Raw genomic sequence first — 15,209 nt, forward strand, 5'->3', positions numbered from 1 at the left:
TTTGGAAGCACTTTGTAATTTCCTAAATAAAGAGTTTGCAGTACCTTGTTGATTTTGCGTATGAATTGTTATAAATCAGGATATTGTTCTATATCGATCGTAGAGCACTATATCGTGAGGTATCGTGAATGAATCACAGCAGGCTTTAAGATATCGGCAAATATCGTATCGTGGTTCTTTGTATCGATATATCATCGTATCGTTACAAAACCCGCGATTTACACCCCTAGTACATACTTAAATTTCGGATATCAAACACAAAGCTGCACCGCTCCCACCTCCCAACATTTCTGACCTCTGACCCTTCCCAGAGATAGACCACCTGTTTGTGTCAAAATGGACTGGAGTACAATTAAGTCCAGAACTTTTGGTTTGAACCTCCGAACCGATTTGAGGACTTTACTGAAGCCCCCCTCCCCTCCTTTTTTGAGCGCACCTTTCCTACGCTCTGTCTTGAAAGTGCTTTAGGGTGCCGCCCGCCTCCTTGCTTCTCACTTACAGCGTGGGGGTGTGGGTGACTCGAGTGCCACGAGAGCTTTGAATAACAACGCGAGGGGAGACAAATAAAAAGGAATAAGCTAGCCGCCCGCCACCAGTCTTCCGGCAGCAAAGAGAAGACACGGGAATAAACCATGCCTTCTAAGACGGTCCCTGCAGGTACGCCCATGTGCAAAAATATTTGCTTCCATTTTGGCTGTTTGAGATGCGTTTTGGAAAGTTGTTAACTTCAAATATTGCTGTGAGATTTTTCGGGGGGGGAAGTCAGCACAATCATTACATTAACTTCCAAAAGGACGTTTAAGTGGCTTGGTAGCAAAAATGTAGGCTGCCATAGAATGAATTAGGCTTCCCAAAACTTGGGCTCGGGTCCCAAAACGGGTCGATTTTTATTGCCGATTATCGGAATAAATTTCTGTGAGGGATTTTATGGATCAGCAAATCCAAACGCGAGTTACTCATGAATGATGTTTAGTGGTAGTGAAGTCATGTCTGTTGGGTCGCTGAGCGTTGATTCATATTTATGTTATGGGAATATGTGATGGATTTTCGTTTGCGGGTGCATCGAATCAAATCGTTCCACTTTAAACTATATTGAGCGCAGTATAAAATGGTCTTTTACTGGAGATCTTGCAGACTAATGACTGCAACGGTACTAATCATACATATTTATTTAGCTTTGCAGTATGCAAAGTTAACGATCTGACTCTGATACCAGCCATGTTTAATTCTTCTGATTTGACATCACTGGTGTCACTTCATGCCATTTACTAAAGATGATGGCGATAACGACTGGGTGTGAATCCAAGCGGAAATTGGATTTAATTTTTTGGGGACAAATTTTGGATATTATAGTTAAGTGTGTAATGAAAGATTTTCTGTTATCTGCGTTTTGACCCAAAGAGGCTCTAAATCATCCAATATGAGAAATTGTCATGTGGGATGATTCTAGTTTTACAGGCCAAGGTTGTGTTAACACTGTTGAGCCTCCCCCCCTCCCTCCCTCCCTTCCCCACTTCCACATCTAATCCCTCCACATCCTCTCTGCTATGATTGGGAACATAATGGACTTTGCACATTATTTCCCACTGGACTTTTCTGTCATCTTGATACTTTTTTTTTCTTTAATAATTAGCCCCGAAATATAACTATATGCCTACTAATCATATACAGCCAAGTGCGTTTGAATTTAGTTGACCGGACATCTGCGCCACCCAGCCAGGTTCAACTGCCAAGGTCTCAAAGGATCATCGGCGAATGTTTGATTTTGAACATATGCACCAAATGTGATATTGAAGCAAACGATTAGTTCTCAAGATTAGTATGAGAATGGTATCACGTTTCACTTTTTTTTAAAATGCCCCATCACGCTTCCTTCCTTTTGCAGCCAGCTCCGACCCTCGAGGCGCAGCCAAAAATAATCCTCAGTAACCCGTGACCTTTTCGCCCCCCCCCTTCCCTCGCCATCCTCTTAAGTTGATAGAGTTTCACACACGCCAGCGTGTTAGCTAGTGTAACACTTGCACGCTCACGGCTGAGATAAATCAGGATGTAAAATATCATTCTCGACTCGGAAGGTTCCCATCATGCTCGACGCGCCTCGGATTTAGCTCTCTTTAAATAATTATGTCGCTCTGGGATCATAAATGCATACATATGAAATGTCATCAAAGCACACCAAATTACTGTTACACTTAAGCGAGCAGAACATATATGAGAAGTGGTCCACTAAACCCAGCGTTGGATGCAAATCTATATTTAGATGATTAAGAAGATCATTTTAAGTGAAATTCATTTTCTCACATTAAGCCCCACAATGTCAAATTGCATTAGCGCCTTCATTTGTTTAGTCCACAAAGCGTCGCCCGCAGCTGAGCCTTAAATTGGCCGTACTTCAAAACGAGGCATAAATAGAAAGGCAATTAACTCCTATTTAATAATTTCCGTCAACTACCAGCAGGTCCCATTACACTCAACGCACTGCGATACGCTGCGAGTAAAGTCAGTTCATCAAATGAGGACAAAAGATTAAAATAATTTTAGTTTTAATAATAATGATGATTTTAATTCAGAGCATTATGTTTAGTTTAAAAAATGAATAATATTGAAGATTTTAATCTCCATGTTAGGGTTGTCTGGTCTGTAAAAAACAAAACATCTAAATGACTAGCAAACATGAGATTCAATCGGCTAAATGTTTGTGTATTAGCATCACATGCTAGTTTCCCGACTGGCCCAACATTGTTGCCGTGGCAACAACATAGACGCTTGCTTGTTTGTCAGATAGCAAAGGCATTTTCAAAAATAGGCTTCAAACCCAAATTTTACTAAACATAAGATGTGTATTCAAAACAACAACAACAAAGTTTTCGCTTCATGCTAATAGATTGGAAAAGATTGGCTAGTATTACTGCGGCTTACTTCTTACTTCATCTCAATGCTATGAAGAACACACCGGAAAGATAACATATCTATTTTTTTGTTGTTAATTCTGACATGAATGCAACAGAATCAGGGCATTCCTCCAAAGGAGAACATTCCGTACATCGGCGTGACGAGCAGCTGCACATCTTTGCGACCGCAATGGCGTAAATTTATGCCAGAGCGAGGTCAAATTTGTGCGGCTATTTAAGGAACGGTCCCAAAAAAAACACGCACGGCTTGTCTTTTGGGAAGTCATGAGACACCGGCGCTGACCTTTACAGGCTGCCGCACTGACCCCTCAGAGGGGAGTTTGGTATTTGATGCGTTTCCATTTCCAGCTAACTTGAGCCTCGCCTGTCGCGCCTGTCATGGAACTCCAGTTCACGATGAGCCGTTGTTTAAATTCGTGTCACAGGTTAAGACGTTATAAAAGGTGAATATTTTATAGAATGTCCGCTGGATTTATGAGCGTACGTCGTCAGTGTCACGCAGAATGTTATTTAAGACAAGATAGGAACATCTGTCACCTTGTGAAAGCGACGGATCCTATTTAGGACCGTATTGGTTCTTCCACGGTGGACGGAATGTAATCAGATCTGTGTTAGCATAACCAATTACAAGCCAGTTGGATAATATTTGATATTTCAACAAGCGTGTTGACTTTGTGGTTTGAATTTCGGATAAAAGTTGGTTTGCTTCTGAGATCTGTTGTTTTGTTTTTTTATGTCACTATGTGCTGACTCGATACTGATGTCATTATTGTTTGGACCTCTATTATCTTTTTTTTTTGGGCTGAGGCCAAAGCCATGTCTAATATAAACATATTGCTGTGGCGCCATCATGAAAGCAGCTTTATTTAATCAAGCCATAGCCTTCTCTAAAGAAAAAGTGCTTTGCCGCCATTTCTATTACAAATGTTTTTGAGTGGGAGACAATTACGGATGTTCTAACTTGGTCCCCGATCTATAAATAGAGTTGATTGACTGTACATAAAAGCGAATAAAAATGATTTGCAGAGTTGTCTTGTGGTAATTTTATAGCATTAGGAAGCATAAACGCTGCATTCTAATCATGTGCCGCCTGTGTTTCTCCTCCTGCAGCGAAAGCGGATGTGCCCGGTAAGTCACCCGCATGCCTCCGTTTACCTTCTGACCTTTTTGTGCGCCTTTCATTATCACATCCTCACTCGATTATAGTCGGCACATTTTCACTTTTGTCACCTCTGCGGCGTTGGGCCGCGAGCCGCCTCTGGTGGCCTCTGACCGCATTAATTGACTGCCGCCGATGTTGTTTATTTGCCAGCTTGTCGTTTTGTTCCTTCTATTCTGTCAGACTTTAAATACTTAATAAGAATGATAACACGGAAGTAGCACACAGAGGACCCGCTGACACAAATGTTGCTAAGCCTCGTGTGATCCTTGGCGAGATGTACTATTTATTTTGTGTGTGTGTTCCTCTTTGAACTGTATTTGCTCAGCTGTTGAAACCTCTTAACTTGTGTTTTCCACATTGTGCATTGCTTGGCATTTGCTTTGCAGCGATCACTAAAAAAAATAAAAATCTGCTAATTTTAGCCCCACAGGAGCCAGCCGAAGAGGGTGAGGGCCTTTTTTTTTTTTCTTCTCTGTAAAACATGAATAAGTGGTATTCATGTTTGAAATGCACTGAGTGTTCGAAAACCATTTGAGCTAATCCGCCACGGTAATTATTTGAATAATGCCGATGATATGTTGAGTAAATTACAGAGTGAAGAGGATAAGGCAAAGGTCAACCACTTCCTTTGCCACTGAAGGGGATAATACAGTGACGAATTTTTTTCCCGCACGTTTGCATTTCTTAGCGCGTCGACTGCTTGCACGATTTTAGTTATTATCCCAATATGCTGTATTAACTTAGCATTTTTTTTAGCATGTTTGCAATATAGCGGAATGAAGCCGAGACGACCGTTAAAACATCTTTGTGGGGTTTTTTGTTATTGTCTCACTGTTTTTATTCATTGCTGGCATTCAGGGAATTACTTGCTCATTAATAAGCACATCTTATTGTGGGGCAGGTTGTTTCGAGTTAACGATGATCTTTGTTTACGCAGCAGCCCCAAAGCAGGAAGCTAATGCTCGGCACCTTCCAGGAAAAGAATATTGACACACTTTCTTGGAATTGTTTTTAAAATTCTGATCACATACAGTAGACGATTCCACAATATGCTAAATGTCTATAGACGTACCCCCCGCAGACATGACTCCGTGCCCGTCCACATAAACAAATAATGTATTCATATAGAAGTGCATACAGTACATTGGTCTATGAGTGGAAATGACACGATTCTCTCAGCATGAAGAGTATCCGTGGTCACTTGTTTGCAGGTGTGCCGCAGGTGTCTGTCTTAAGTACCCCAATGAATACTAGATATTTCCCATCTGCACTGATTTTAGAGTGGATTCTACAATACATGTCATTATATACACCGCTTTGGTCTACGACTGAGATTTCTTGAATATTAGCAAGTCGCCACAATGATAAACGTAAAGAAAATTGGCTACCTCTCAATGTCACATTGAGTTTTATTATTACAGGGTACACGTGTGCCTAGTGAAATGTCCCAAACAGTGCCTATTGCCATTTTTTTTTGTCATATGCATTTTGTTTGCAAGATAATTAGGCATTTTGCATCTTTTCATCCACAGATGTTAGTTGTGATGGAGCATGAAACAAGCTTGTGTGTGTACGTCAAGCGTTGTACGACAATTTGTGCTTTTGCTTCCTTGTCACTTTGTTCGGTTTAATCTTGCGTCTCGCTTTGTCTGCAGCAGATTCTGACTCCGACTGGGATGGTAAGAAAAAGAAGGCGGTTCGTTGGTGTAACGGAGATGATTGTTTTTTTAACGTTATTATTTCTCCTCCATGGGGCCCCGAGCAAAATGTTATTTTATGTGATAAAGCACTAATTGAGATACTGAATATCATATTAAAAGTATCATTTGTAATTTCGCAGACAATCACAGGCCAGCATATCTGGGCGAGGGAGTGCTGCGCCGTTGTGAGAGTGGTTGCAGTCGACTTCAATCAGAGCCAGTCATAGTGGCTCTTTTCATTCCCCTTAAATGCAGCCGTGAACCGTGAAGTGGACACTTGTGGGATGCTGCTCAAACTCAATATTCCATAATAATTGTTAATTGAGTCTTGGAGGGCCCTGAAGTGGTTGTGGGACCCTATGCAGGTGCTTAGCCTGATTATACTTTAAGCCGGCTCTACTCTACAATTTAGATACTAGATAGTATGACTTTTGGGTATTTATTCATTTGAAAACTCTTAATACATCTGTCAGGACTGTGATTAAAGTAGCAATGCTGTAACACGCACTGCGGCCAAACTGACAGCTGCTGCTAGGAGGCCTGGCGTCATTTCATATTTCAACAGGCTAAGAAGATGATACATAAAGTAAAGTTGCTACTGTGCGTTGCAGACAAGCTGCGAGATGTGTTCAGTTCAGGTTTTACAAGTGAAACCCAAGAAGTGGGATTTGTCGCTTAATGGGGTCTGAGGCGAACCTTATCCTGCTTTGGGACGGAGAACCTTTAAGGAAATGCTTTAAAAGTGTTTTTGTTATACTATCCGGGTTTGACGGTGGAGTTTGCAAAAAAAAGTGTGACGTCAACTTTGACAGCGCTTCAAAAAGATTTACTAAATGTCGCTCGATGTTCTTGCGTCACTCCTAACACTCCACGTAGGAGGATTTCTCATCTTATGCTATGTTTGTTTGATCTCCATAGAAGTAATTGCACCAGCCGTCTGTTCTCGAAGGGCAGACAGTTGGTCGAACTTACATACCGAGGTTGTTTAAAGCCTGTCCCACGGGGTTAAAGTTTAAGTATGTGGGTTGAGGTTATATTCGCAAGCGCAGTTTGGCTAATGAAGCAGGAACCAACTGGCAACTTCTTTAAGCTTCAATTAAAACATTCCCAATGGCGTGTAAGCGATTTACAATGAAAACAATTGAATGCTTGCTTTCCAACATCCTCAGTCTTACAGAAGTATTCCAGTTGATATCAAATAACATGTTTTATCCCAAATGTGATGATTAGAAAGTGTAGCAAATGAACCCGCTTGATTCCTTTGTGTTCGTAACAGCCATGATTACCTACAAGAGCACACATCTCTTTTTTTTTTTTTGGAGGGGGGGGGGGGGGTGGGGGGCTGTCACTGTGCGGTACATTCACTCAAAATTTCACACTTACTCTTAGCGCTGGTATAACTGCAAATTGTTTCTCTCCCAGCTAACGTGAAGGCTGTAGGGGGCGGTAAGCTTGGAATTTAAGTTTTCAGTGCATGTACCGTAATTTTCGGACTATAAGTCGCACCGGAGTATAAGTCGCACCAGCCATAAAATGCCCAAAAAAGTGAAAAAACCCCATATATATGTATATAAATCGCTCCTGAGTATAAGTCGCCCCCCCACCCAAACTATGAAAAAAAACCGCGACTTATAGTCCGGAAATTACGGTAAATGTTTTTGGTTTTTTTTTTTTTTTTAAGCGTCTGCATCCAACTTTTTATGTTGCACAGGTGCCATCTACATGTTAAATGTATATATTTTTTTAATATTCATTTGTTGTCGGAATTTTAGTCATGTGTGCGTTGTTTAATTTCAAAAGTTTTGTTGTTGGATTTTAATCCTGACTGTTTGTAAGATGAACACACGTATTTCATCACTTTTTACGTCACTAAAAAAACGACTTGATGTTGCTGCGCAGTTTGGTCATTGTTAGTGTCGTCTTCTGTTTCCATAGAGAGCAGACGTGATCAGATTAAAAAAAATAATGAAATATCTGTACTTTTATTTCAGAGGTGACAGAGCTCACTGGGCTCTTCGTGGAGAAGCCGCCAGATCATGTGACCGCTATTGCAGGTTAGTTGGATAGAACACACTGTAAAAGGTGTTGACACTACTGACCGGTGTTTGCTGATGACAGGAAAGGATTTGATCCTCATTGCCAAGGTTGACTCGAGCTCCTTGGTAAAGAAACCCGTGATGAAATGGCTGAAGGGAAAGTGGATGGATTTGAGCAGCAAGGCTGGGAAACACATGCAGTTCAAAGAAACATATGACAGGGAGACAAAGGTGCGACCAAAATTTCAATCGTACAAAGACGATAGCTCTTTTCCATCTTGTGTTCATTCTCCCGTAAAAGATCTACACTTATGAAATGATGGTCAACAAAGTGGTCGCCGGAGACGCCGGTGGCTACAGGTGCGAAGTGACATCCAAAGACAAATGTGACAGCTCCAGCTTTGAGATCGCCGTGGAGGGTGGGTGAAAGCCGAGCCGGGTCGCGCCGAGGCTGCTGCGCATTCCACGTCGACTGATGTTCTGGTTTGATCCGGCCCTAATGTGCCGTCTCGGCAACTTCTCTCATTTCAGCCTCCCAGCAAGACCAGCATGCGGACATTTTGTCTACCTTCAAGAGAGCGTAAGTGCATTTCTCTCTAAAGGGGGTGACGAGTGAAGGCCTGGAACTCGAAACCGTCTTTGCCAGGTTTGGGACTAAATTAGCAATTACAAAAATGAAGTCAGTCAAATGGAGTCCCCACAAGGCATGATTCTGACATGATGGTAATTAATCTGCATCTTTGCTGTTCCAAGTCTCAAAAATTGGCGACCCAAGTCTAAATCAAGTCATGTGACACGAGTCCTATGCTCACTGAGCGAGTGTTTTCCTTCCACGCAGGGATGCCGGCGAAGATGACGGTGATCTGGATTTCAGTGCTCTTCTCAAAGCTGCCAAGAAGTGAGAACATCTTTGCTTCCACTAGGAAGCACATCTTCACACTCGGTGTCATTAAAATGAAACTATTTTCCATGATTGACAGGAAGAGACCTGAAAAGGTGGAGGAGGAGGTCGACGTATGGGAATTGCTGAAGAGCGCCCACCCGAGCGAATATGAGAAAATCGCTTTCAAGTACGGCATTACCGACCTGAGGGGCATGCTGAAACGTCTGAAAAAGATGAGGGTGGAGCCCAAGCACAGCGAGGGTGAGTCAGGTGGAGGGTGAATAGACACTCCAAGAGCATCTGAAGTAGGCGCAATGAGACCAAAGACAGCCAGAAGAGAAACAAGACAAGTGATTTCCCATCATCTCCATCTTCCCAGCTTTCCTGACCAAAATGGAATCTTGCTACACCGTGGACAAAGGCAAAAGAATCGTCCTCAAGTGTGAGGTGATGGATCCCAACACGCAGGTCAAATGGTTGAAGAACGGCCAAGAGATCAAACCCTCTGCCAAGTACATACATAAAAGCACCAACATACTCAATCATGATGCATGGCTTTTTATTAGTGCCATTTCTTTTTAGATTGTGTTAAACTTCCAGCGGGAAAAATATACTCGGAGAGACGGACAGCAAAATGAGATTGTAAATTAGCCACAGAGCTCGACTGATGGGCAGTGTTTAAAAAAAAATGCGCAGCTAAAATTATCGACGCCGCAAAGTCAAACTTTCCACCGATGCTGCCATCCACACATTTTATTTTTAGGCCGTCGTAAGAAGGCTCCCAGAGGGCATAGTAAGTCACACAGGCAAGACATTTATGCCTTAAGTAGGCTAATACTGATAAAATAAGACCTGTAATCATAGAAAAATACACACTATAAGAAATGTTGAAATTGATGAATGTGTTTATCATTGGCTCCCAATATAATTCAATACAATACAATTCTATCATTTAATTGAAATATATTTCTATGTTTTTTGGACTGGCATAACATGTTAACCGCAAATCATTCACTAGTATATTTGTTGGTAAATAAACGGACCGGCTTCTCTCGTGTTATTTTCAAGGTACTTGATGGAGACAAATGGAAACATCAGAACGCTCACCATCAACAAGACCACCCTGGCTGATGACGCTGAGTACGAGTGTGTGGTGGGCGAAGAAAAGAGTTTCACTGAGGTTTTCGTCAAAGGTACATTCACTTTTTGGTCGTGCGGTGACGCTATAAAATACGACAATACTGATACTTTGAGGACTCTAAATTTGCTACTGTATCGTATGCACCCAGAACCACCTGTGACCATCACCAAGCTTATGGATGACTACCACGTGGTGGTAGGGGAGAGAGTGGAGTTTGAGATTGAGGTGTCAGAGGAGGGCGCCCATGTCATGTGGTCAGTATAACGACAGTATCGGTTAAGTTTGACGAGAGGAAATGAATTTTTTCTGTTTATGGGCTCGAAAAATGTACTGTCAAAATCATGAAGGAGCAGCACAATCAAATTGTTATTTTCTTCCAGGTTCTATGGGGATGAGGAAATTGTAAAGGGCACGGCATCCACAAAGTATCGCTTTAAGAAAGACGGGAAGAAGCACACGTTCATCATCCAGGAAGCGACATTGGAGGACATCGGAATGTACCATGCTTGGACAAACGGGGGCCATACCAAAGGAGAGGTGGAGGTGGAAGGTATTATAGGAATGGTTGGACTGGATTTGACTCGGATGAATATTTTCCTTGTGCTTTCCAATGTGCCCAGAAAAAAAACTGGAAGTGTTGCAGGACATTGCTGATCTGACGGTGAAGGCAACCGAGCAGGCTTTGTTCAAGTGTGAGGTGTCTGATGAAAAGGTCACAGGCAAGTGGTACAAGGATGGAGTGGAAGTGATGCCCAGCGAACGCATCAAAATGACACACGTCGGAAGGTACACATGAGAGTAAAGATGTGAGAGGGGGAAAAAAAAAAAGAAAAACCACACACCTTAATTAATTGTCCTTCCATCCGCACGTCTCTCCTGCTTGTTTCAGGTTTCATCGTCTGATCATTGACGACGTGAAGCCGGGGGATGCCGGAGACTACACTTTCGTTCCTGATGGATACGCTCTGTCACTTTCGGCCAAACTCAACTTCCTGGGTGAGGGAAACAGAAACATTAGCGAGGTGATGGGGATACATTCATCATGAGCAGACGGCATTAAAGCTTCTCTTTTTCTCTCTCGATACAGAAATCAAGATCGACTATGTGCCCAGGCAGGGTAAATAAACTTTTGTTACCTCTCCTCCTTTGTCAAGGGAAAAGCCTTTTATGATTCTTATGCATTTGATTCGTCCAAACAGATCCACCAACGATCCACCTGGACACCACCGGAAACATGGTGTCCCAAAACAGCATCATTTTGGTGGCTGGCAACAAGCTGAGACTGGACGCGGAGATCACTGGAGAACCAGCACCCAAGGTGGTCTGGTCCAAAGGCGACCAGGTAAGGATGTGTCAGGTCGTCAATGGGCTCACTGCATCACAGTCTGCTTCGTGTTTCTTGGAAACCATGACTAGAATGTGGCCTGCGAACAAAATAAGTTTTATATCCCTGCCCTGTTACAAGATGACATGTTTGGCATCTACGCACTGAAGCGGACTTACTGATTGTGTCCAATATGGTTATTATTTTGGTTTACATTTACCATGCACTGCAAGACTATTAGCCGTACGTCTGATTCTCGCAATGCTTACACGGACCGGTCATGTAACTGAAGCTGCCGGCGGTCAGCGCTAGTAAATTCGGTTGTCGTAAAACACAAAAGTTGATCTGCCCTCGAGCTTCTCTAGTTAGCTGCTCCGAAATAGCTTTGGGACAAACATGAGCCCTGCTTCTTCCCTTACAAATGGTATTTCCACTCTTCTCCCTCAGAGACTAGCACCGACTCAATGGGGATAATGTCATATTCATATTAATACCACATTAATGAAAATGGAGGAAGTGAGAAATACTTGATGAATAATACTTGAAAAAAATAACATCCCTGTTAAAAAGGTGCCATTTCCTGTATTTTAGCCAATCACAGAGAATTCTGGACGAGTCAGAGTGGAGAGCAGGAAGGACTTGAGTTGCTTCGTCATTGAGGGCGCAGAGAGGGAGGACGAGGGCAACTACACCATCGTGGTTACCAACCCAGCCGGGCAAGACAAGGCTGTGCTGAATATCAAGATAATAGGTAAGTAAATGCAATATTTGTTCAAATTAACATTCCAAATGAAGCAATTTGTCACATATATTTACCTGCGCTGTGTTTGAATTCCAGATGTGCCCGATGCTCCCGAGCACGTCAAGTGCACAACAGTGGGAGAAGACTGCGCCACCATCATCTGGGAGGCTCCCAAATTTGATGGCGGTGCAGCACTCAAGGGTAAAGAACGGAGACGTGGAATACGCACACATGTTCCGTCCTTGTCTCGATGTTTGTCTTCATTCAGGCTATCTGATGGAGAGAAAGAAGCAAGGTTCTTCCAGATGGACAAAGCTTAACTTTGACGTGTACGAATCAACCACGTACGAGGCCAAGAAGATGATTGAAGGCGTCCTGTACGAGATGAGGGTGTTTGCCGTCAACAGTATCGGCATGTCCCAGCCGAGTCTCACTTCCAAGCCCTTCATGCCTATCGGTAAGCGTCGCGGCCGCCCCGTCTCTTTTATTCCTCTCCGAACCGCCGGCTCTTTCTTTTTCCGTGCCGCTCAGCCCCGACGAGCGAGCCGACCCGTCTGACGGTGAACGACGTGACGGACACCACGTGCTCCCTGAAGTGGCTGGCCCCGGAGAGAATCGGAGCCGGGGGCCTGGATGGCTACGTTATTGAATACTGCAAAGATGGAGGTATGGATCTCTGTCGCAACCAGCTGGGGATGTTATAACACTTGATTCTTTCAATAAGAGATGAAGATCAAATACAGTATTGATTAGTTATTGTTTCCGCCCACAGATACTGAGTGGGTGGTAGCCAACACAGACCTGTGTGAAAAACAGAGCTACGTGGTCCGTGGCCTACCTGTTGGGGAGAAGATTAACTTTAGGGTGGTGGCAGTGAACATTGCAGGGCGCAGTGCTCCCGCCATCATGTCAGACCCCGTCACGATCCGTGAGATCATGGGTGAGTCGGAGGAGTTAAGTCAACTAGTCGATTCTGCCGGTTAATCGACTTCAAGGTTTAAACGTCATGTTTATGGGATCGACTTTTCAATGGCTTTACCTTCATTAGAGCGTCCTAAAATCCGCCTACCTCGGTACCTGAGGACAAAGTACATCCGTAAAGTGGGAGAAAAGATCAACCTGACCATCCCCTTCCAGGTCAGACAAAAAAAAAGAAACAATCAGATATAAGAATCAAGATTCATCAAGTGTCATTGTCTCGCAGGGCAAACCACGTCCCGTCGCAAACTGGTTTAAGGACGGGCAACCCGTTGACCCAAAAACCATCAATGTACGTACCTCCAACGTGGACACCATCCTCTTCATCCGTTCGGCAGAGCGAGAGCACTCCGGAACATACGAGCTGGTTCTAAAGATCGAGAACATGGAGGACAGGGCCAGTTTCCAACTCAGAGTTGTTGGTAAGTACCCGTTCTTCGTGTCCCGGGGTTGCGGAAACACCGATTGCGTTACGTCGATCCAATTAGAAAAGCCGGGGCCACCTTTAAATGTGCGGGTGTCCGACGTGTGGGGATTCAACGCCGCTCTGGAGTGGGACCCCCCCACCGATGACGGTAACTGTGAGATCACCGGATACACCATCCAGAAGGCCGACATGAAGACTAAGGTGAGACAAAGACGGGAAAAGGAAAGGAAGGTGACCGAGGTGTACGACGATCGTATTGTCTTTCTTTAGGAATGGTTCACTATTTATGAGCACAACAAACGGACCCACTGCACGGCGTCCGACCTCATTATGGGCAACGAGTACATGTTCTGCGTCTACAGCGAAAACTTGTGCGGCCTGAGCGAGGAGTCTCGTCAAAGCAAGAACACGGCCACCATCGCCAAGACAGGTGCGAACCTTACTGTACTTGAAATAGTTTCGGTTATAATTCTTCTTTCGCCACGTATCGTAGGTCTGCAGATTAACCTAAACCCCTACCACGAGATGGATATGTCCTGCGTGCCCAAGTTCACTCAGCCGCTTGTGGACAGAACTGTGGTGGCCGGGTATAGCGCTGCCATCAGCTGTGCCGTCAGAGGCTTCCCTAAGGTATAGCCCATCGTTTTAAAAAGGATCTGTGGAGTCCAAGTCAGACAATAGCTTTGGTGGGAAAGGATAATGTCTCCAACCGTCTATTCAGAGACGTCTCATTCCATGATTTCGTTCCTCAGCCCAAGATCGTATGGATGAAGAACAAGATGATCCTTGGTGAAGACCCCAAATACTTGATGCAGAACTACCAAGGCGTGGTCACCCTCAACATTCGCAAGCCCAGCCCCTTTGACGGAGGCAAATACACCTGTGTGGCCACCAACGAGCTGGGCAAAGACGAAGTGGAGTGCAAGCTGGACATTCGAGGTTGGTAGAGATGCCGCGAGAACTCACTTCAATGTTATCGAGCAATACCGTCATATTACAAAGGAGCAGCGACTTGATCAGATATCGAAAGAAAACAAAGAAGCAGAAATGCAAACATGCTTAACTGAAGACATATCCGTTAAGTCGGGTCTAATCTATTTACATGCCACCCGTAGTTACACCCCAGTAATGATTTCCGAGCGTGGTGGGGGAGCATATCAATAACAGCTGGCCTCATCTTGTTAGCTGCCAATGCTATCGCTAATGTGGTTGCGGATGCAGATTTATGGCATTTTTTTTTTTTTTTTAAAACATATTTTTTGGACAAATGCCAATCATCTGTCCTGCCTTCCAACAGTTGCCGTGGATCCGCACCAGGATTAAGAAAAAGAAGAGTAACGCCTCAGTAACGTTCAGAGAATGTCAGAGATTGACATGAAAAAAAACAAATAAACAGAAATTATTGGTGTGTGTGTGTGGGATTTGGTTGTCCTTAATTTGCAAACAATTCCGTTTGTTTTGGAAAGAGGCTGTAATTACATCATACCAATATATTTTGTCAAGACTTTAGGTGAGGTCCTATTTCTATTTCTGTGCAAAATAAAACAACAGTGAACCATACGACGCTTCACTGGAGCATAAAGCTCTCGTCTCGTTCACAGCCGAGAAAATACTGCCGTGAGCAACGGCGCCACTGCAAGGAGGCCTCCTGCCATTGCAAGAACTGCGGCGGCACCCGCGTATCGATCCGGTAAAGGTCATCGAGAGATTTCCAAATGGGGTCGTATATTTCAACCGCTTCTTATCCTCCCTGGGAGCTGTATTTTTGGGTCGTGACGCCGATGTGCATTTCACTGAAGCGCCGTGCCGCCTGATTAATTCCGTCCCTATTAATTCTTATGTGAAATCTATTAAAAGTCAGTCAGAACAAATCAAAGGCCCGAGTCCACTATAATGGATTGTTT

The 15,209-nt window shown here is 43.7% G+C and overlaps 1 protein-coding gene across 10 annotated transcripts; it reads left to right on the forward strand.

The window, feature by feature from the left end:
* The first annotated feature begins 513 nt into the window (after positions 1-513).
* mybpc2b (myosin binding protein Cb) lies at positions 514-14,690 on the forward strand. Of its 10 annotated transcripts, XM_037278490.1 has the most exons (31): positions 516-657; positions 4,023-4,040; positions 4,497-4,520; positions 5,730-5,753; positions 7,197-7,220; positions 7,766-7,828; positions 7,893-8,041; positions 8,112-8,229; positions 8,342-8,390; positions 8,649-8,708; positions 8,791-8,954; positions 9,073-9,205; positions 9,762-9,886; positions 9,983-10,088; positions 10,215-10,384; positions 10,455-10,620; positions 10,724-10,830; positions 10,922-10,951; positions 11,034-11,176; positions 11,750-11,909; positions 11,997-12,101; positions 12,169-12,357; positions 12,432-12,566; positions 12,673-12,840; positions 12,949-13,037; positions 13,105-13,300; positions 13,367-13,506; positions 13,576-13,735; positions 13,799-13,935; positions 14,058-14,244; positions 14,603-14,690. In XM_037278490.1, the coding sequence occupies exons 1-31, from the start codon at positions 633-635 to the stop codon at positions 14,626-14,628; spliced, it is 3,390 nt and encodes a 1,129-aa protein (XP_037134385.1). In that variant the 5' UTR covers positions 516-632; the 3' UTR covers positions 14,629-14,690. The 10 variants fall into 10 exon arrangements, with proteins under 10 accessions (XP_037134377.1, XP_037134378.1, XP_037134381.1 ...); XM_037278482.1 differs by having other exon boundaries at positions 514-657; positions 13,576-13,935; XM_037278483.1 differs by having other exon boundaries at positions 514-657; positions 5,733-5,753; positions 13,576-13,935.
* The last annotated feature ends 519 nt before the right edge of the window (positions 14,691-15,209 follow it).

This window comes from Syngnathus acus, chromosome 19 (genome assembly GCF_901709675.1).
Source record: "Syngnathus acus chromosome 19, fSynAcu1.2, whole genome shotgun sequence".
In the NCBI taxonomy this organism is placed as follows: domain Eukaryota; kingdom Metazoa; phylum Chordata; class Actinopteri; order Syngnathiformes; family Syngnathidae; genus Syngnathus; species Syngnathus acus.

Coding starts and splice junctions, on each gene's coding strand:
- mybpc2b (XM_037278482.1), top strand. CDS start 633: ATGCCTTCTAAGACGGTCCCTGCAG. Junction 10,385..10,454: donor AGGAGAGGTGGAGGTGGAAG/GTATTATAGGAA, acceptor CAATGTGCCCAG/AAAAAAAACTGGAAGTGTTG. Junction 11,910..11,996: donor GCTGAATATCAAGATAATAG/GTAAGTAAATGC, acceptor TTTGAATTCCAG/ATGTGCCCGATGCTCCCGAG.